Consider the following 22,406-nt stretch of genomic DNA (forward strand, 5'->3'; position numbering starts at 1 on the left):
TACTTCTCAATTGGATTTAACAAAAAGGAAATACTTGTGACTTTAGCCCAGAATTATTAGAAGCATCCAGAAACCGGTGTGAATTGGGTCTACTCAGAAGAAAAGAACATGATTTGGATGCAACGATGGCTTTTGTGCATCAGGAACAAAATTTGTGACTTCAAAAACAGTGAGAATATTAAATTCTTTCTCGTAAATTTGTGTTTTCTCTCAGACATTTACCACTTTGATCTCAGAGACTATAATGTTTTTTATTGTACATCTACGTCTTTAATCGTAGGAATTTTGGATTTTGGATCGAAATAAACAGACTCACATTGGGACATCCTTAGATTATGGTAGACAAAATTACTGTTAAACATCATGAGGTTAGCATACTGATGTTAGCATTCACCAAGCCCCAACTATAGCGACTTCCTGGTTGATCCAATAAGGAACTGCCAAAAACTGCAGTTCTCTGAGTGTTCAGTAGTAGGTTTCATAATAGAGCAGTTTCTCATTGACCCCCATGTTAAACAGGCTGTTTTCACAGCATCATTAAACCCATTTAAGGCCTGGTACAAAAAAACATTATAGTCTGTATGTTTAGGTCATATCACCATGACAACACTGAGGGGGGTGAATTTTTTTGTACCAGGCTAGTTTTTATTTTATTGGAGGTTAAAGTGTATGAATAATTAGGGGCGTGGCCTCTTGAGTGACAGCTAGCCTCTGGCCCTCACTTCACCTCGGAGGTAAACGTCAGCCAGATGGATGTATGTCCCTCCCCCCAATGTCACATACATGCCCTTTTTTGGTAAGAAGAAATGAGGTGGAGTCAAAGTCTGACAAGATGGAGACTCCCATAGGCCAGTACGATTGGATCAACTTGAGAGAACAGACCTCGATGGAGAGCCTTCTTCCATTATTTTATGGCATTTACATACACAGTACAGTGATATAAATATATTAGTAAATTATGTGGACCTCTCTGTCTAAACTCTCTATACTTTAGTCCGTCTTTTAGAGGCCTATTGTGTGGCCAACAAGAAACAGTGGTATCTAGCTCTGCTCTGATTGGTTCAATCTGGGAGTGGATTGACTCTCAATTATCTGTCATAACATTACCAATACTACCGGAGCAATGATTGTAATTATCTCTTGCTCTGCTCTGTGCTGTTTACTTGACAATGTCTGAGAAAAAGCTCCTAAAAAAAGATGTTGTTGCTCTATTAGAATACTGTGTGGATCTTTAGTCCGACTCCAGCCTTCAGTTTGCTGCTTTACGTAATGTCTTACAGGGTAATAAGCACACAAAACCATGTGGACATTTTTACTCAGTCAAACACACATACACACGAGAACTACGACTCCATCTACTTGTCTCCCTGGTGCCAAAATTCTTCCCTTGTTGAGCCCCTTCTGCTCAACTAATCTGCTTTCCTTTGACCTTTATGTCTGCCAAACGCACTGTGTACTCACACTGGCAAGGCTCTTTGACAATGTGACACGTTATAGTACTTCTCTTTTGGTCGGGCACGTAATGTAATCAGACGGCCAGCGGTGGCTGACAGATTAGTTACTATGTAAGTCCGTGAACTTTGCAGAGGAGAGATGGAAAGCTATTTTTTCGAGGCAGGTAAGAGAGGGATGATTCAGTGTTGCTGCAAAGGTGACTTGGGGGACAGGCATGCATGATATGCCTTATACCTTCATACCATAATGATGTCACCTGGAGCTGTGCACCAGGGTACAAAAACCAGTGCTAATTATGGAGCTCACATACCAGAGGAGATAAACACATAGAGAACATAGAGAACATACCTCACAGCGGTAACACTGCACGTGGAAGTCGCGGTCCAGGGCCACAATACGGACGGTCTCCTCTTGGCCTGGCGCTGGCATTATAGGCTCGGAGCACACACAGCAGCGTGGAGCAAACTTCCTGTCAGACAGAACCGAGAATAACAGCAATGAGCTCAGAACAATAGGAAATATTGTGGCACAACGTGGTCTCCATTGACACCATGTCTACTATTAGAGTTTTAGTGATCTGTCCTCATTCAACAGATTCATTCAAATAGGAAACATTAAAAAGACCTTTAGTGCCAAGACATTATGATACAATTATTCAAACAAAGGAGAAGGTACAGCTTGTGCATTTTTACCTCCATTTAATTATTTATTCACTCAACCATCAAGGTGGCACTAAAAGCTCTTCTCTGAAATATTTTGTATAAACAGAGCAAAACATAAAAGGACGTTAAATATCTGAAGTGACTTTCATAGCAGCATTTTCAAGCTTCCAGTAACTCTGGAAATGCCGTCAGAGGGAACAGGTCTATGAATAGAGTCAATGAGGATATGAAAAGCATACTGAGATTTCAGGTCGTGTCAGGTGACTGCAGGCTGGTGGACACTTCTATTTCTGATGCTGACTAAATGCTTGGGAACCAGGAAGCGAAGAGGGCTTTGGGAAGCCACACATGCAGTATCAACCAGAGAAAAAGCTCAGGCCCGGTGTGACGATTCCTCGACACAAAAGGTTGCTCTGTTCAGGTCACACTTGTCATGTGGAATTAAACAACGGCCCAGTGGAGCTACTCCACAAAACAAAAAGCTGTGCATCCACAGAGCCCACTGTTGACTTCTGTTTCCCTTCTGGTCACTGAGTAAAGGAACATTTCTGGTAAGAAGGTGGTTATGCAATAGGTTGAGCGTGACACAATGAAAGGAATTTACTATAACGTTCATGTCCACAGCCGCATCTCATAAGGTCATTGGGCTTGTGACATTACCCGCAATACTTCCCAAAAAGATCTCAGACTGATTAGGTTTATATCTATACTGCAGCTGAATGTGTCCAGTCAGCAAAGGATTTTAAAGCAGCATTAGTTGAGTTTTAGCCATTTTGGGGCACCACAGCTGCTGGAACTGGTGCCAGTCCATTGAGGAAGAGCGAGGAAAAGAGAGGCAGAAGCAGCGAAGATAATGCTGTAAAAATAATTGTCAGCTAGTTTTACTTCAGCTCACTAGCTAGTTGTTAGCTTTGTCTGCTTTTTTTGGTGCCATACTAGAAGCTTAAAAAGGGTTTATCAGAACATGGTTGATAAGAGCCTTTGAAGTGAACCAAAACAGTTAAGCTGTGGACCATACATCCAAACTAAAGAGCTGAAATATGCTGAGATCTTCTGTGGAGCTGAGGGAAACTGCTAAATCAAGTGATAATCTGTGAGTTACTAGTCTCCACTTTACACTACAACTGATCCATGTGTATGCTAGTTTCCTGCCTTGCTAGTAATTAGTTGGGAGGATGTGTTTAGTTAAGCTAATAGAATCGGGGTAAAACTGTTAGCCTATACAAACAATATCAAGGCATTTGTTGGATTGGAGTAGATTCCATCTAACAACTAACAATATATACAGTTTATTATACAAATTCGAAGATATTTCAAGCTGTCTGAGGGAAATATCTAGCTCTTTAGCTGCTAAATGCTCCACTGTGTTCACCGGCTAGTCAACGACTTTGCAATTTGAAGCTGGGTATGTAGCATACACTGCAGAGTTTTTACACTGATAACTGCTGCCTGCTGCACCTGGACAGGAGAACGATGAGACTGAATCAAACAATGAGCTGAAAAACATGATGAGGAGCTGAGGGTAACGGCAGAGTTTGGTGCCAATTCTCTGTGGGCTAGTGACTTATTTAAAACCGGATGAAAGCAGAAACAACATACTTGTGGAAGTCCTCAATGCAGTGGATGTGGTTGGAAGCGTCCACAGTGAAAGGGATGCCGTCCAAGCTGCGGTGACACACCACGCAGGTGAAGCAGTGAGGGTGGTAGGCTTTCCCTGTAGCCCGCAGGATGCGCTCCATGATGGGCTTACTGCAGATGGTGCAGGTCTCAAGAGTGTTCTGTAGACACAAACACACAAACCCACAGGCACCCACATGATTACACAACAAACCTGATGATGAATGTAGTGATTCTGATGATTCATTTCCAAAGACCCTTTGAGCGCTTGTTTACAATTAACACTTGTCTGCAAACACATTTTAACCAGCATGACATTCAGAAAACATTCTCGCCATGTCCTCGAGTTTGTGGTTTTTAGCTGCCTGTTGCTACTGTTGCACTTCAGGTGGCTGGGCTCCCATCTGTGTGCATGCAACAAATAAATCCACACTCTGGACCTTTAGCTCAGCTGTCCTCAAATGCCTCTGAAGCTGAAGGAATGTGATTAGCACTCCCCTCGAAACACAAACACAGTCATTTTTCAGCTGCCCTCACCCACACTTCATCCTCCCATATGCAAGAGTGTGAGCAGTAAATATTTCCACTTTGTGATGACTGCAGGTTTTCTGCAGCCAGGCGACTGGGCAAGCGGCCCGCGGGGGGACGTGGCGGCCGCCTGCCTCTGACTTATCTGTGGCATCTCTCTTCTTAATATCTGCCGGGAGACGCCATTTGTTATTTCAATATTTCATAAATAACGACCGCCTCTCTAAACAGCAATGCAATTACTGGGGATGGATATATCATGTGAGGGTGATCAATGTGCGGCCTGATGTGGCTGTGCGAGAGCTGATGGGCCCCGCTGTCGCTGCTTCTCGCTCAGGCATTTCCTGGATCTCTGTCTCTCTGCTCTCCCCCTCTTTTTGCGCTTGGCTGGGCTAAAAAGTGCACGGTTCAGCTGTTCCCATTGGCTCCCACTGTAGTGGCAAGCTGCCTCAGTGTTTCCAAACACAGCTCGGGGTGTGTAGCAACACTGCGCTGCGTCATCGGCTGCCTCCCAGACGCACCGCTGGGCCCTGCCGTTTAAAATGACACTTGTATGACCGCTTGGACGAGGTAAACTCCCAACCATCCATTGTCCGGCTGCAGAGTACATGAAGTGACATTTATAGTCTGTATGCTAATGAGCAATGCAGCTTCACAGGATTGGAACGCCAAAGTAAAAATGTGACATCATTCTGTGTGGTGTCAGGCTGTTGCTTGTCACAATGCCAATCCTGTGTCAGCGGAGGTTAAGAGGGCAACACATGAGAGCAGCTGATGGATGACTCGAGGCTGTAAAAGGTGGTTTGAAAAATGGCCGTTTCTTCAAAGCACTCCTGGAGAGGCAATATTTCATGAAAAGCAATGTGTGCAGACAAGCTTTGCATTCTTATTTGTTCTTTTCCCCCTCCAACACGGTAATAGAAATAAACAATATTCCCAGGGCAACATTTGTGTATAAACAATGTCCATATTGCAATCCTGCTCGATCCTGGAAGTGGAATGAAGCCTTTAATGAGCTTGCTGCACTGAGCCCTCGAGGTTTGTCTCACACACGCACACAGAGACAGAGAGAGGTAGAGGTAGTTATGGAGAGAGAGAGAGAATATATTTGCAACCTGAGAATGTGAGTAAGATACCGGGGCCAAACAGCACTAAACCATCCTCAACTCTTACTCATCTGTCTGCATTCCCGCTTACTTATTCTCATCTGCCCTTCATGTGGGAATACCTTGCCCTTGTTTAGCTTAACTAGAGCATATGATTTCACAGCACACGGTTCCTCCGGGCCATTGTAATGAGTACAGTACTCAAAAGACAAAATTTCTCTCTTTCTCTCTGATGGTAAGATTCTATGACCTCAATTCATTCATTCTGCTCAGCCTTGGTTATTTTTTATTCACTTGTGACTCCTTTCATTTAGTGTTAAGTAACATTTCGCAGGCCTCTTACACAAACGTGAATGTCATGTCAAAACAGAACATGTCCATGACTTTTGGTCTGTGCTTGGGTACAACATCCACAGATGGTTCAGGAAATCCAGCATAAATCCGTTCATGCCCTCTCCATCAGGTCGTCTGCAGTTTGCCACTAGAGGGCTGTATATGTCTGCAGATGTCCGTGTTTTGCTGTTCCCCTGACTAAATGTGATGTACTCAAGCATATGTACCCCCCCCCCCCTCCCTCATACATTTCTCTAAGTGTTTGCCCAGAAGGCTAAACAAATGTCTAGGCAGATGAGGTAAAGTGAATTTAGGTCAGGCAGCCTCTTGCTGAACTGAGGGGTGAGCGGAGTACGGTAAAGTCAATTGTGGCCCCTTTTTCTTCATGGTAAGCCGTTAGCTTTTGCTACAAAGTGCTATCATGGTTTCACACTGAACACTAAGATGCCCCGCGCGGTCCTGCCCAGCTTCTGACTATTTAACAACGGGCTTGCAAACGACATTTGACACAGCTGTCTGTTGGAATGAAGACTGTGACAGCAAACAAAGCATGTAACAGGGAGTTTAGAGGTCCCGTGTGCTCTGCTCGGAACACGAGGCCTGAGCAGTTAGTGTAGTTTTGACTCTTTATTTAAAAATGGAGTGGGATCATTTTACTAATTTCTATAGTAAATCAGCTTGTTATAGGTAACTTTATTGGATCAAGTGACACTGCCTCTAGACTTACATTTAACACTTGTCTGCTTACACATTTTAACCAGCATGAAATTCAGAAAACTTTCTCTACATGTCCACAAGTTTAGCGGTTTTTAGCTGCGTGTTGCCACTGTTACACTTCAGGCACCTGTGCAACTAATAAATCCACTCACTGGACCTGCCTTCATACACAGACCCATTATGAAACTGACTTCAGAGCCAATGATGATAGCAATAGTACATTATTTTGTTGTTATATTTGTTTAGAGCTTTATAAGGTAGTCAAATGCACTTAATTTAATAATGATTAAATAATAATAATAATAATAATAATAATAATAATACATCTTCAAAAAATATATAGCTAACTAGCATGTACTGTAAGACAAGTGGCAAATCCTCACATTAAAGCAGTTTGGACCATCAAATGTTTGTCATTTTTGTTTTAAAATGGATGATCATGAAAATAGTTGCCAACTCATTATCATTCACTGACCTGTTATATTAAAAATGTTTTTACAACTAGATAATATAAATCAATACTTGCATCACTGGTTCACACACTCAGGGGTCAAGGATTTACCCCCATTTCAAATATTATAAATGATCCAGTCTGTGGTTTGTGGACAGCTACGGGTGATACAAAGACATATTTTCCACGTTTGCAGATGAAACAGTTGGAAATTTGTTGTGGCATATTGCTAACTGTGAGCTGTTCACATCTCCTCCGTCTTTAACACAATTTCACACCTATCTATTCGGTTTTCTTCTTCACATGGCCAAGTCGGGCTGACGGGAGGCAGGCTGTAGTACAGTGAGACTGCACGAGATTTAGGACCTGGCACGCTGAACTCAGAGAGGGCCGGATTTACAGATGATCTGATTCAGTGTGTGTGTGTCCAGACCTTCACAGAATGTGCTGCTCAGTGCCAGGCCATGCTGTGTGAATTAACTCCACCCTACTGAAGGTAGCTCGGCGATATCTCACAACTGAACTTGTTTAAAAGAAAGGCCTTAGTGCTGCTGCTGTCTTTCTTCTGCAGTGAATAAGAGACACAGACTTGGTCGTGTGCTATGAGTCAAATCAGTGACCCTCCTACTTCCCAAGGGAAGGTGTCTGCTGACTTAATGAACCTTGACAAGCAGTCTCTCTCCCTTTTATTGCTTAATATGGGTCAATCAAGCAGGACAAGATAAATCACCCTGCAAACAAATACAGTATAACGGACTCAAGATGCTTATTTTTCAACAGGACGTATTATAAAAGAAGGGGAGCAAGAAGAAGTGGGAAATAATAGAGAGGAAGGAACTATGATTCACAGTGAGGTGATATTATAGAGAAAGTGAGAAAGTTACAAACTGCAGGGATCAACAAAAACGCTCACTATAATGCAGTCTAATCCGACACCACCACCTACAGCCTTAAAGAAAACGTTTATTGGGAAATAATGATTTTTAGTAAGAAAAAGGCTTTTTGATTTGAGCGTGGGCACTACACCAAAATGTCCCCCCAGCCCAGAGCTGTTCCTGGGGTTTGGTTTGTACGCTAAATATGAAGCTAGCCCCAGCAGCTGATTAGCTCCTTAGCTGGGGGCAGGAACTTCCTGGACTCATTGCCATTTGCCTGGCAACCACACAGTGATGACACAAGTCCAGTAAATCATATGCACGGTTAAGCAACAGTAAAACCACAACTTGTTTTTTACACTTCAGTTTTTGTGCAGCTTAAAGTTTTACTCCATAAGAATTAAGATGCCCTGTTTCTAGCAGCCTCTTTGGCCGTAAGAAGTAATTGCAGGCGAGTCTGTTCTTTCAGAGTCCGCCAACTTTTCCAGTCACGGTCATTACTCTATGTGTTGACTTTAATTCTTTGCTCTTTTCTAAACTTTATTGGAAGACATTCACCTTTCTATTTCCAGTGCTTCCCCTATATGACACACACACACACACACACACACACACACACACACACACACACACACACACACACACACACACACACACACACACACACACACACACACACACACACACACACACACACACACACACACACACACACACACACACACACACACACACACACACACACACACACACACACACACACACACACACACATTCCTGTCAAACTTTTGTCCTTACTACAAGCCTTTTCGCCAAATAGACGTCTTTTTCATCGATAAGAAAGAGATAAAATGACAATTATGTTATTTTTAAAAAACTCAAGACCGTTCAAACAACGGGGAACCCGGCACTGCGGCGTTGTAGAAATACGAGGCTCGGAACAACTTGGATCCGGAAATCATATTTGAAAGGGTGTTACGTCACGTCTTAACACTTCCAAATCATAGATGCAAAGGTCATAACTAAAAAGCTCTCAACAGTCTTCAGTTTACAGTATATTTGTGTAGGTCTTCTATTATTTGAAGCACTTTCAGTTAACTCACTCACAGCTGACGACTGACACCAGCTTCTTTTCATGCATATTTAAAAGCAGATTTGGCAAAACTGTCGCATGTCAGTGTTTGCTGATGCTGTGTGAATCCTAATTATGGACACTTCCTAACCAAGTGTTTCTGTCACAGTGATATTTGTTGAAGTCATTGAAAAATCCATTACATTCACAATAATCAAGAGGTTTTGGGAGATACATTGAAAAAAAACCTTTTAACAAAGCAATAGATAGGGTTTTTGTGGTGGAGTTTAAAGGGAAAACACTTGTTTTCCACATTTTTAAGCCAAATCATGGAGGTCTTGGCCCCCAGAAAATGCCAGAAATCTGCTTTGGTTGAGGGAGTGTGGGAGCTCATTTGAATCTTCACACATTTGCGAAGGGACTTTGGGAGCACCACCCTTCCCTGATCTGTGGTCTGCTCAGGCTGCGGAGGTGGAAAGGTCTGTGTGTAACTGTGTGTGTGTGTGCGTGTTTCCTTTCAGCTGGTGGGGCTCAGTGATCACGACCATCTCTCCCAAGTCACCCTGCGAAGGTTAACAAGTGAGCCACCCCCTGCCATTCCCCGCCCTGCGGTCCAACTCCCTGACCATCCCCAGCCCTTGACATTCTACTTAAATTTTACATATCACTGATTGCTTTCCAGTGACGATTGCTCCTTGGCATCCTGACTCTGTCCATCTGTCTGAGCAGTGTGTAAGCATCAGGCCCGCAGTGTGAGCATGGGAATATATATTAACATGACTTGACTCCTTTACACAATCCTGTCATTTATAAGCGTGTTATGTAAATCACCCACTCGTATCTCTTCTGCTGCCTGGATGCAGATGACTGAGGTGTGTGTTTATGTGTGGGTGCGAGCGAGCATGTCACGCAATGTAAAGTGATTCTCCTAATGGTTTGGTAACACAGAGGATCAGTGACCTTGAAACTATCAGCTGTATAATTCACAGACAGAGCGTTTGTGACACTCATCTGTGTGCACGCCAGTCAGTGAGGACGAGTGCGCCGAGGTTTCCGTGTCTCTGACCTGGAACGGCCGCGCTTCCTCTGAGTGCAGGTCTACCCTGATCAGCTCAGCTCGCCCTGTCTGTCCGTGTAATAAATTTACACCGGGTTATGGATGACCAGCGCGTGCAGTAAAGGGATGGCATCCCGTCAGAGTCTCCTATCCTCAATTGTTGATTTGACACTTGGTTTCTATATCTGCCTTGATGAACAGCCTCGGCCCCCAGATCCTTTTCACTTTTCTATACAGGTTTCCTTCCTTCACTTCACAACGTGAGTTTTGACAAAGTAACAAAATTTGCAGGTGTCAGATGAGATTTAAAATTCATCCATTCTGTTCCACGCAGCTGTGCAGCCTTATTTGTCCACGCACACTTTTTTATATGAGCTAAGTAATATCAGGCTACAGCCAACGGGACAGGGCCGACACACAGATCATGCATTGCTCATGCCTTTCTTTAAAGAATAAAAGGTGGCAGTGGGGGCCTCGGTCTCTCTCTCTGGCTCAGGCAAAGTGGCTGGCCTGCCTGCCTGCCTGCCTCTCTGCCTTAAATTCAGCTCTGCAGCAGAACGTGACCCCTCTGGACTTTGGGCAATGTCTCCTGCTCTGGTTACAGAGAGAAACTGACAAAGACCCCGGCAGTAGTTCTCTCATGCCATGAGTTAGAGTGACATTGTGGTGGGTCAGCACTGGGTCACGGATATTTTTCTCCTGCTTGCTCCTGGGGGGCAGGAAATATGCTTAGACAAAAAACATGAGGAAGGTTTAGAGGGCCTGGTGTTTGGAATCACTCTCTCCCCTGTTGTCCAAACAGTGTATTCTAATAACAACACTCATGCTTTCATTTACTTGCTTCTAATGGATAGGACAGCTGCATTTCCTGTAGTGTGGATCAGTAATAAGAAATAATGACCTGCTTGAGTTTAGTGGGCTCACACCCACTGTACAGCGGAATTATACACATGCATAATTGTCTTGGCAAGACTGGAGACGTACAAAGATGTGAAATCCTATTCATGCAAGTGCTATCTAATTGGCTCACTCCTTTGAGGAATTAGACCGAGTTAATCACGTCTGAATATACAGAACTCAATTAGAACTCTGCAAGCTAATGCAGACAGCCATGAATATTTGATGACGAAGTCAGCAGAAAGCCGAGCGTTAGTGAGCATGCCTCAGACGACAAGTAAAACAAGGGTGGGTGTATACCTGCCGTTGCCGCTCCGTGTGTGCGTAGCAGCTGTGCAGACACGCAGAGCTCCAACAGCGAGCTGCAGCGCCACAGTGGTGAGTCTATGGGGGCCCTGAACTCATCACACTGGCACAGGATCTGACTACCTGGATATCCATCACAGAGAAGTGACATGTGTGTGGGTGATGTGCAGTCATTTCTAATTACAGACCTATTACTCCGTCAGGGAAGCAAAATAACAAGCTTTCTTTTTTCCTTGTTGTACTGTTTACATCTCTGTGATTGGATGTATTGAACTGATATCCCCTTTCTCAATGACAGGAGGGGCTTTAGGGGAGATCTTAGGGATATCCCATTGGTAGGTGGGAGAGTAGTCTGATATAATGTGCTGTGGAGGACATCCATTACCAGAAGCCCCAATACAGCTGGCACCATGCCTGTCGCCTCTGGGTGCTGTGCCACCCTCAGAGAATATTTCCTTTGCCATCTAGATTGTATGAGTATGGTGTGTTTGAACTCACTTGTAAAATTCAAGCGGCAGCCTCCCGGTCTGAAAAAAAATAGCCAATGTGGAAGAGCCAAAAACTGCAGTTCAAAAAGTGGCCCCTTGAGGCTGGCTCCAAAAAGAAACATGCATGGATATTTAACTGACCCGATGGATGCATGTGTTATTGTTACTTATGGGGAAATTTCCTCCAAATATTGGACTAGTTATATGACTTGTGTATTTAATAAGACTAAAGGACCGTTCATGAAATAGGTGCTCCAGTTTTTTCAGTGAGGGAAATTCTAATAGTATTGTATTGTATTGATTATTATTTCTCAACAGTAATATTTTAGACGTGGTAAATTATACTTTAAAAACACAGATCTGATTCACAGTTCCTTTATTTGATCAGAATTTGTTAATTTGATCTTTTCTTTTAACATACATAACCTTTTGCTGCATGTCATCCCCTCTCTCTCACCTTTTCAAACTTCAGCTGTACTTTCAAATGAAGGAGAAAAGCGTAAAAATGATCTTTTTAAAAAAAGAGTCCTTGCTGATGATAGAAAGTCATATTAAGAGTTAGTACTGAAAAGGTGTGCCTGCATGTGAAAATTAATTAACAGAAAAGAAGCAGACTGATAGTATAAATGCTATTAAAAAGGCAACATGAATGGGCGAGCAGCAAGGCTGAAATCACCACTTTCCAAGACAGACAAACAGACACGGAGGGTAAAAGCTCATCAGTCAATCATGAACGTTTCCTGGTGACTGGCAGGTCAGGGCTGCTGCGTGCAGTTCTTCCTTTACAATAGCAGAATGGAAAATCTTTCGAAAAGTGTAGCCAATGAGACCAAAGCCCATTTATTTTAAATAACAGAGCCAAAGTACAACACTAGATAATGAACATAATTACATTCAAGCAAGTTGGCGTCCGTGACCTTGGCGGTCTCAGAAATACTGTCAAAAGAGGCAGAAATAGATTAAGGTTTTTGTGTGGGCAAATCCCTATCTCTTTATTACTGCTCTTTCAATAAGAAGCTCCGCTCCTGGTGTGACCTTGTGTTACTTACATCAGTCTCATTACAGTACACTTAAACCGGCTGCACTTTGGATGATCTATATTCATGGGAAGTGGTGGTATAAACAGGAAAGTGAGGATGTGATTCTGCTTCAAACAGAGAACTGAGCATTGTCTGCAACCCTTTTACCATTCCCTGGTGTCAGTTAGACTGATTGAATGGATCTGTTTACCAGCATACAACCTGAAGCAAAGGGCAGCTAAGGAGCCGTTTAAAAGTGAATTAGCTGGCCAAAAACCTGGATGTGGGAATGCTGCAGAAATTTGCAAGAACTAGTTGCAAGGCAGCTCTGGATGACATAGAATGGACTTAAGAACAGTAGGCATGATACCCTGTGTAAGCAATTAACCTCAAAGACGCTGTATCCCAAAGACCAGTTGAGCTTTCAGATTGGGAAAGCAACAGTCCCTGTTGCTCTCAGCTCTGTAAACTAATATGCTGTTGTGGTTAAAGGCAGTCGTCCTAAAGTAAAGGGGGGAGAAATTCTACTCTTCATTTCTAAGAGTATAATTTCTAAATGATGTAGTGACATTTTGGCTTGAACTCTCTAGAAGGTATAATGACTGTAAGAACATAATGAATTAGTTTGTTTTTTATGTGAAGTAGTGAAAAAGGAGTGAACAAATACATAGTTGTTTTTAGTTTGGTGAATATAGTAAGACATTAGCTTCCATGAGTCAACATGTTTTATCCTTAAAGTTGTACTTTGTAAGATCTCTCCCCTCGAGTTCCGCAGAGTTAGTGACGCTCTTCACGGCAGTCAGCAGCGTTGGTCTGCCAGGTGGAGCTCATCACTGCTGATTGTGCTGCGTTCACATGTACTCAGGAACTTCCAACTTCTGACAAGTAAAAGTGCAATGAAACAGAACGTTCAACGACTGCTTCACAATAAAATTCACCCGCAGTACAATGCTCTTTAACAACTCTTTAACTAGTAGCAGTAGGAAATGTTGGTTTAGAATTAGCATAAATTTTACAGCTCTGGTACAGCTGAATCCCTGTACGAATCCAGTGCAAGAATGGCAGCACACTAACTGTGGAAATTACTTTATAGACGTAAAGGGTATCTTTATATTTGAAGAAACAGTTGTGGAAAATGCAGACCATAAATAGTCTTAAAAATAGCTTTAATTTCATGAAAACCTTAATGATTATAACATAAACTTGTCCAAGTGAAAATACAGCAAGTACAAAGAACAGAGCACGACACTTACCACATACCTGGACATAATCATAACACATGACGCTGTCTGTAGATGGTGTGTTCACACAAAAGCTGGCACGCTGAATGTGCTCTTGGCCTGTCAAATTATAGCACTTTTCCTCTAAAGTGGAGCACTCAGCAAGCTTTGAATGAGAGACTGATTCTTCAAGGGGAAAAAAGTGTAAGAAAAAAATCCTCAAATCTTCAACTTCCTGCACCTTTGTGTGCATCTAAGAAGACTGACTCAATTAAAGATAAATCTGAACCTGTGGCTATCTACAGTACAAAGGTTTTATAGGCAGTAAAAAAAAGTAATAGACGCAGCTTCTGGGCCTGAAAAGTGAAGCCAATGGTGAAGTGACTTAAAGCTGTATTTTTACTAATGTCCAGCAAGGTACAACTCCACTGGCTCCAAAAAGAAGTCTGATTCCATAGAAGTCAATGAGAAAAATAACACTACTTCTCACTTGATTTATTACCTCAGTGAACGTTTTCTTAATGAGTTTATGTTCTCAATCGCTTCTTCAATACAGCATGATGTTCACTTATAAATTCTGGTTGCATTTAGAGAAAAATAGATGAAAAAGTCGGGATGTTTAGGACGGAAATACACGGCAACCTGTCAATCAGGTCTTGCCCAAAGTTCGGTGGATGCACCTTGCTAACCAAGCTATCTAGGTAGTGCTAGCCTCAGCTGGTAACTTAAGGGAAAGTAATAATGTTCAACTGGCTCTGCATTACTGCTTTACATGCAGATGAGTGGCAGCAGCACCTGGAGCCCGTCCACCAGAGGATTTGCACGGAAAATTGGTTATAGTTTCCCTCTTTAGCATTTAGCTTAGAGCAGCGCCACTGAAACGTCACTTGCATGCGGTTCTTTCCAGCTCCGCCCTCTCGTCCAAATATGGTCATTTCTGGCACTCACATTCTAAGATGCCGACAACCAAATGCCATACTCGAACCACAAAACCAATGCGTCACAATTGCTGCTTCCATTTTAAGAGTCTATGGGGTGAGCACACAAAAACTGTAAATGTCATCGTAGATCTAGTTACATTATTGAATCTTCAATTACAACGCACAAGAGAGCCAGCTGGGATGCCTGGTTGTTATGAAAAATACTGTTGTTATATTGTCCCGCCCCAATGGGTTCATCTCCTGTTTGTGAATTTTGAGATGCACAGGGATTGATTTGTTACAGTGTGCAGAAAACATACAGTCAGCAATACTTGAATTTGCTGGAAAATGCTTCACGAGAGCTTTCTTGGAAAACACTTAGTAGCACTCAAACTCAAACCTGCTGTCTCCGCGTAACAATGATGGACGGCTCGCCGAGTGGTGTTTGCACAGACACTCATAGTCGTCTCATCATGTGTGCATTGTGCAAACATGAAATGGGGGAAGCTGTGGGACACCTCAGGCTGAAAGACATCAGACAAGGAAAAAAAAAAAGAGAGAACCCAATGGCAACCCGCTGTTGTCACAATAACACGACTATAAAGCACTCCATGCAAAATGAGACATTGACTGAATGACTGTAGAATTTATCAACACAGTTGTGTATTCAAATAAGCAGCGATAAGTCCTCTGCGGAGGCAAACATGGGAAGTGCCAAGGACAAAGGCCGATTGCTGCCCTGCAATGTGTGGGCCAGTGGTGTGACTGAGGTTGGTGAGAGAGAGATAGCAGGTTGTAAAATCAGGAAGTACAGTAGGCAGGTGATGATAGCAGATGCAGGTGAGTTCCTGCACATTACTAAAAGGAATTAAAGATATCTAGACAAACAGTTTGAATGAGGCAAATCACCCAGTGGAAGAGATGGATCTTGCTAATTCAAATGCTGATATTGTTCCAGAGAATATGTAAAGTCTGAGCTGATATAAAGGGGCTGCTGATGACATTCTTTGATAAATGGCAGAAGACTTTATTGGATGACAATCAGCTTGGCGTGCAAAACATATTCTTGCAATTCCTGGCAAAGGGATTTATAGATTTTTTCATACTTTTATACATTTTCTACACAAAGAGAGATTCCTTGGGCACCTGTTATACCTGTAAGAGGGTGTTAGAAAAATCTATTTCACACTTACAGTACATAACAATTGGGATGAAAATATGCAATGTAAAATGAGTTTACTCAGAATGGCTGCAGTGAAATGCAGTTTGAGAAAACTGACAAGTAACTATTATACAATAAAAATAAGTGAGTTAAATGTTGTCCTTAATACGTTTTGTATGCACACATATAACAATGAAAGAACACATTTTAAATTAGATTTTTTTAAATTGATGCTGAGTTCATGTGCTGTTGTTATAATTGTAAAAACATGACGGATGAAAGTAAATATTGGGTTGATGGTAAGAAACGTATTACTGTACTGCATATCAATTCTTTGCTTACATGGAATTTGTATCATGGTATTAAAGGAGGTTGTAACTGTAGTTGCTGGCCACATAAAGACCTATTAGTTAGATGTTATTTAAAAGCATTAACCCTGATAACTAGTCAGGTAAATACTGGAAGCAGCTATCAAACTGTTGTTCAAACACTCTAAGCAATCAAATGCAACACATATTCTTTGTAGCGTCCATGTTGTTTCCACATTACGACTTTAAACTCACAAACACACTGAACTCCGATGGAGCGATTTCCTCACTGGGGAAATCGGACTGTCCGAGGAGCATGTGAATGCACTATTAATACATCCAATCTGAGGACATGGCCACAAATTTTACAAAATCAAGTTCAGTTGGAAGATGGAAAACAGGGGATAAATAAGGGTGTAAGAAGCTGCTAGTAAAATGTTGCACCCAATGGGAATCTACAATTCACAGAGCATCACTGTATTCATGTTCGTTTGCTCTGAGAGATTCCTAGACCGACTGACTTGGAGGCTAACTTGAAGTTTTCCTCTTTCTCTCTGGGATATGACAATTCTCTTCAGAGACTCAACTCTCACGTTCATTCTCTAATCGTACAGAGGCATATGACCCTGAGGATGGGAATAAAAGAAGAAGAAATTACTTTCATTAAGAAATTCAGATTTCCCCCATCCTTTTGATCTTGTGCCAAAAGAACATTTATGCTGATGAAATGCATAAATAAAGTTCTTAAATTATCCCATTCCTCTTTAGCGCATGTATCAGAGTTGGAGAACTTCCAGACAAGACAACTACAATCACAGTGAGTGCCTCTGAAAAGAGATGATTTAAGAGATGGCCTGCCACTGGTTTAAACGTCATGTAGCTCAAATTCCAGACTTTACTGGTAAAGTGCATATCAAGCTGTTTCCTGTAAGTGATGTGACAGAAATTTGTATGTATGTGTTAATGTGCTTTGTCAGAAGAATCAACAATATCAGTGTGTTTGTGTGTGTTTGAATTTATTTCTCAAGATGTTTTCTAAAAAGCAATTAGTGTATACAGTATATCAGGAGTTATTTTGAAACTGCCCGCTCATCAAGACGCTTCATCCCTCACTGGCCAAAAACAAAGCCCTCACAGTAACTAGGCATTGGTACTGGTACAAGCCCAGTCTCCTCTCTTTGTAAGCAAATAAATACCTGACAACATTTGTTTTAGTGTGGCTCCTATCCAGGATGCCAACACCTCCTTAGACATCAGATTTAAAGATGTTTAAGGACTTTCCAGGCCCAGTTCCCTCAAAATCAAGGACCATTCATGACACAGTTTGAGACGGATCAAGGTCAATTACTGTTACTGAGAATTTTCATAATGAGAACTGAGACACACATGCAGACGACAGAATGTAGCCTATTTACTAACTCTTCTTTCCATTTATTTTCTATTTACATTCTAATTCAAGTATTTACAACGACTCACGCCTATATATAGGCCCAGGAATGGAACAATGATATTAAAGGAACAATCTAAATGTTCACATCCTGGGTTTTAGAAGCCTGCTCTGCTGATTTAGCTTTGCACTAATAACACTGATAAAGGATCAAAATCAATGCAACAGAAGTGTAGACATCACCTTTATTATTCCACGTTTCTCGTCAAAACTTGATGCCTACATTGCCCACAAGGCAACTCGGCCACCTGAAGCTGCTGGCCTAGAGCAGAGATAAGGAAGGGGCTACAGAGGTCACTTGAGGACATTTATCACATCTTCACACAGCTCCCTCTGGAGACACAAAAGGCTTTATACACCTTTGTTTACAGATGCTGTACTACCTGGCACCTGTACACATACTTTGATGCTTCACTTTAAGGATTATTTTCTCCTTGTTGGATTCATTTGTATCTGGGGACACTGATCCTCATTCACATTTTAAAACACACAGTTTTCTTAATGAAAACAAGAGTTAAAGTTAAAAGCTATTACTCAAAATATCCATTGTAATGGCTCATTGCATCACAGGGCTACTTTCGTCTCAGCTTTCAGGAATGCCCTTCAAATTTACATGGTATTGTGATACTAAGAAACCTCAACCCTGTCATATCCAGATGACAAAACGGAACCATATTCTAATGAAACTGAGTGAGGGAAACACTTCTGCAAAACAATTTCAAGATGCTGCGTCTTTCCTGACAATATTGTGCAAGGAAATACTTTCATGTGTGTTGCTCAACATAACGACAGGAAAACCCGAACACCCACGATTAAAAATAACTTAAGACACCAACTGGATATCTAACTGTCAGTCATTTCCTCAGTCGGGTCAACTTTTGATCAGAAGAAAAGTCAAAACTAAGAATGAGGAAACAGAAGAGACAGACTCTTCTGCGCAATATAAGAGAGAATTAACACCATGTTATATTCTAACATGATTTTAACACTTGTTTAACAAAGTGCATTCAAACCATATCTGACTGCTTATCAGCTGTAAGTCTAGAGTTATGCACCAGCTCACTGAAGTGAGAACAATTTAATCCTCATCTTAATTCACCATGGAGAAGATATCTGAAAATCCTCTATTATAAAAGGACAATGGATGCATCTCTGATATCATTATTCAGGAAGAGCAAATGATCTGAATATCTATCAGGTTGTCACAGGCTAGAAACATTGAAGTAGCGGGTAGCCAAGACATCCAAGCAGCCCAGCTCATTAGCCACCTTGACATTTCCCCTCACACCTCAGGTGTCTCCGTTCGTACGGCAGCATTCTGCACCTTGCTACGAGGATCCGAGGCTAAAAGTACAGCACCACCGACTGCTCCCGTCCGAATGAGAAAACACCGGATATGCTGGGAGAGGAGACATAAACATGGCAGACAAGTTGTGGAGCAGGTGTGCCGCTTCTCCGTGAGTGTGGCTTCACTATTGTGTGAAAACCTGTTCCAAAATTCCTGCTATGTTCCACCGTGTTTATTGGAGCTGGAGTGGCCGCTTACTGCACCAGCACGCAGCTCCATGAGACTTTGGCTGAGGTTAAAAGGCTAAACTATTAGTAACATTTCCTCTCCATCTCTGAGACACTACTGTGAGTCTATAAGAGAGTGTGACAAATGTAAAAACCATAGACTATAAAATGGAATGAAACAAGTGTCAATAGCTGCAAAGCATTTCAGAGAAGGAGTGATACAACAGTGAGATTAATTATTAGGGCTGGGAATCGCTAAAAAATGTCAAGACTGGTACTGATACCTTGACATCAAAACTAGTTCCTAAATGATGAATGTGACACACGTTCATTTATATGTAAGTCTTTAACATTAGACTTTGCTAATTATGTCAGCACTAAACCATTAGCTAGCTGGCTAGCACCTACTTTTACAGAGTTAGTAGTAATTTCTAGTCCGCTGACACATTCAAAGAGCTTTAAAGTCAAGACACTGAACACTTGACAAGACACATTTTGTTAGTTACACTGTTCTTCTTACATCTTCTCATGTCTATGCCATTAAACGGTATCCGTCACTAAAAATTGTGTAACTGCAAGAAGTCCCTTCAGTTTCATTCAGTGACCAAAAATAAAACAAAGCCAAAGAAAAAGAGGAAATGAAGATATGTCTGGTGGGAGGTGACAGATTGCCGGGCTTTGATGAAACAAAATTTTTGCCTGAAGTAAAAAATACATGAACATTCCAGGCACAGATTTACCAATGTGCCCACCCCTAATTTCCCCTGAAAAAATTGACACATTAATAACCAGAGTGAACCAAAACTAGCCGGTGAGGCAGAAAGAAAACGTTACTTACAATATAGCAAGGCTCACAGTACGCCTTTTTCTCCACAGCATAGAAAGGCTTGCCACGCAGCTTGGTGCTGCAGGTCATGCAGACGAAGCAGTCGACATGGAAGACCTGGTCCATGGCGGTGCAGCCGGTGCCTTCACCCACTACATTCTCTCCACAGCTGGAACAGCGCCCTGGGGAGAGGAAGAGGAGGGGAGGCTGAGAAAACATTCAGTATGAATCCACAGATATTTAAGGTCAGATAGCATTTATCGGGATAGCAACAGCCACATTCCACAAACTGAAAACACTATCAAGATGAAAACAAATGATCCAATAATGTATAGTGTTATGTAGGAGAGCTAAAAAGTGTGACTGTTTCCATGTGCTGGCAGATGCTCTGATCAGAGTAAACAACTTGAGTTGATGTAAATCATCCTACAGTGTGCAGAGAATCTTTAACATGATTTATAAAGTTGGGTATACAGTAGAGAGTAGATATGTTATGGGGCCCCTGGTTTCAGAAGTAAAACTCCCATTCCTTTCTCCAAAGACAAAGTTAGGAGACCCAGAGTTGGAGCAAATCTATGGCTCGGTTCGACATAAAACTCTCCAGTTCAAAAGGTACATGTCTGTGTGCACAAAACAGGAGTCTCAAGCTGTATATTGGTATGAGCAGAGAGCTTAACATTATTTTATGTGTGTTGCTAATAGTTAATAAATATATAATTCAAATTCAGGGTCAATTCTGGATTCAATTGTTAACTATGGTGGTATGTTGTGTTTATGTTATTTTGCTGCAGCTCTGATTAGAACTTCTGTTCTGACCGGCCTCTTCTCCATAGTGGCTCAAGGACATTGTATTTGGAGTCAAGCCAAATTGACGGGATTGCCAAGGAACAAAGTCGAAATTATTAAAACTGATCCCTCACATACTGTAAACCTGTGTAGGGTTGTTTAGTTATTAAATTTACAATTCTATTCCAGGTCTTATTTTTCCAAACAAATGATTAATCGAGAACACATCGAACAATTGTAGAAAATACTGATCACAAGTTCTGGAGTTTTGTCTGAGCCACAGACCCAAACCCAAATGTGTTCAACTCACAATTAAATAATGAGGAAAAAAGCAGATAATGTTTAGCATTTTGGCTTGATAAATGGATAAAGGCCAAATTGATTATCTGTATAATTTCTGATGAACTTTTTGCTGATTAATAAATGGTTTTAGTACTAGAATCAGTTGAAGATATTTTTGCTACCTGCTTCCATTTCTTGCTGTTTGTTTCTGTCTGACAGGCCGCCGGCTCGCTCGAAGTTGTTCAATCACAGGATCCATACGCTGAGCTGCCATCCACTCATACTACCTAGTTCCCCCCAAAAAATGGAGCTATCCCTTTTAATGTCAGTAGTGCCTAATCTTCATTTCTATTTCAAACACTGGATAAGGAAGGATTAAATACTATAATTATGCCACATTAAAGAAACTATACACATCGCCAAAGTGTGACATGAACGACATCTTTTTCAGAAAATCAGGCTTTAAATGATAAAAAGAAAACTTCAGAAGTACAACTAAGTCTTTGTAAAAGGGGCACAAGTGAACTGATATTATTGCGCTAGAAAAGACCTGATTGCATATTGCGGGACATGGCATTTGGATATCTTTAATTGAGTTGGAGATATCTTTAATTGAGTTTAAGATGTCCTCGACTCAATGCAAGTTATCTTCAACCCAATTAATAACACTGTCAATTTAATTACTGGTATCTTACAATAATAGGGTTTAAAAAGATATCTGAGAATGTTTTATTTTTTACACATCTGAGGACAGATGCAATCTCTCAGAGGAAGTATGATACAGTATATTTAATTAATTCAAGTTCAGTTGTACGGACAATTTTTGTTCCTTTTCATTTTTTTTTTTTTTTGGCTTCATCTAAAGGCTGATTTGGGCGATGATTGACACTCTGTATGTTCTGAACAGAGCAGTTCAAGCGTGTTACAGACAGAGGCGAGACACTAACCGGGGGAGATAGAGTATCTGATGTTTGCATTTTCACAGTTCCACTCGCTGTTTTCATATCAAAAATTCAAACGGAGTGTAAAGCTGAATCTGTCTCAGGTATCAGCACAACTTTTGGAAGTCATATGTTGTTGAGATCAAATATCTGCTTGACTGCGAGGCCTGTTAATGGTATTCTAATCTCAGATAACTCATTATCTTATTGTCAGCCTCAGAGGAAACTGAGAAAAGTTGCTTAACAAAAGACTGGATCTGCAACTATTCGAGTAACATTTCCAAATCCTTATTGAAACGCCAAAATGTGCGCCTCTATTACAACAGTATACATTGTTTATTAACTGGGGATACATTAAAAAACAAGGCTGACAGACTGCTGTTGAAGACATCTAGCTGTTAACGTTTTGAATTCTT

General features: G+C 41.5%; 1 protein-coding gene across 4 annotated transcripts in view; it reads right to left on the minus strand.

The window, feature by feature from the left end:
* lpp (LIM domain containing preferred translocation partner in lipoma) overlaps positions 1-22,406 on the minus strand; it is a 160,099-nt gene that overhangs the window by 8,155 nt on the left and 129,538 nt on the right. For all 4 annotated transcript variants that reach the window (XM_083940419.1, XM_083940416.1, XM_083940417.1 and 1 more), the window contains 3 exons: positions 19,994-20,163; positions 3,717-3,895; positions 1,804-1,924 (listed from right to left, as the gene is read on the minus strand). In XM_083940419.1, the coding sequence (XP_083796545.1) occupies positions 1,804-1,924; positions 3,717-3,895; positions 19,994-20,163 (470 nt within the window). The remainder of the gene's footprint in view (positions 1-1,803; positions 1,925-3,716; positions 3,896-19,993; positions 20,164-22,406) is intronic.

This window comes from Echiichthys vipera, assembly GCF_963691815.1.
Source record: "Echiichthys vipera genome assembly, chromosome: 3".
NCBI classification, from domain to species: Eukaryota; Metazoa; Chordata; class Actinopteri; order Perciformes; family Trachinidae; genus Echiichthys; species Echiichthys vipera.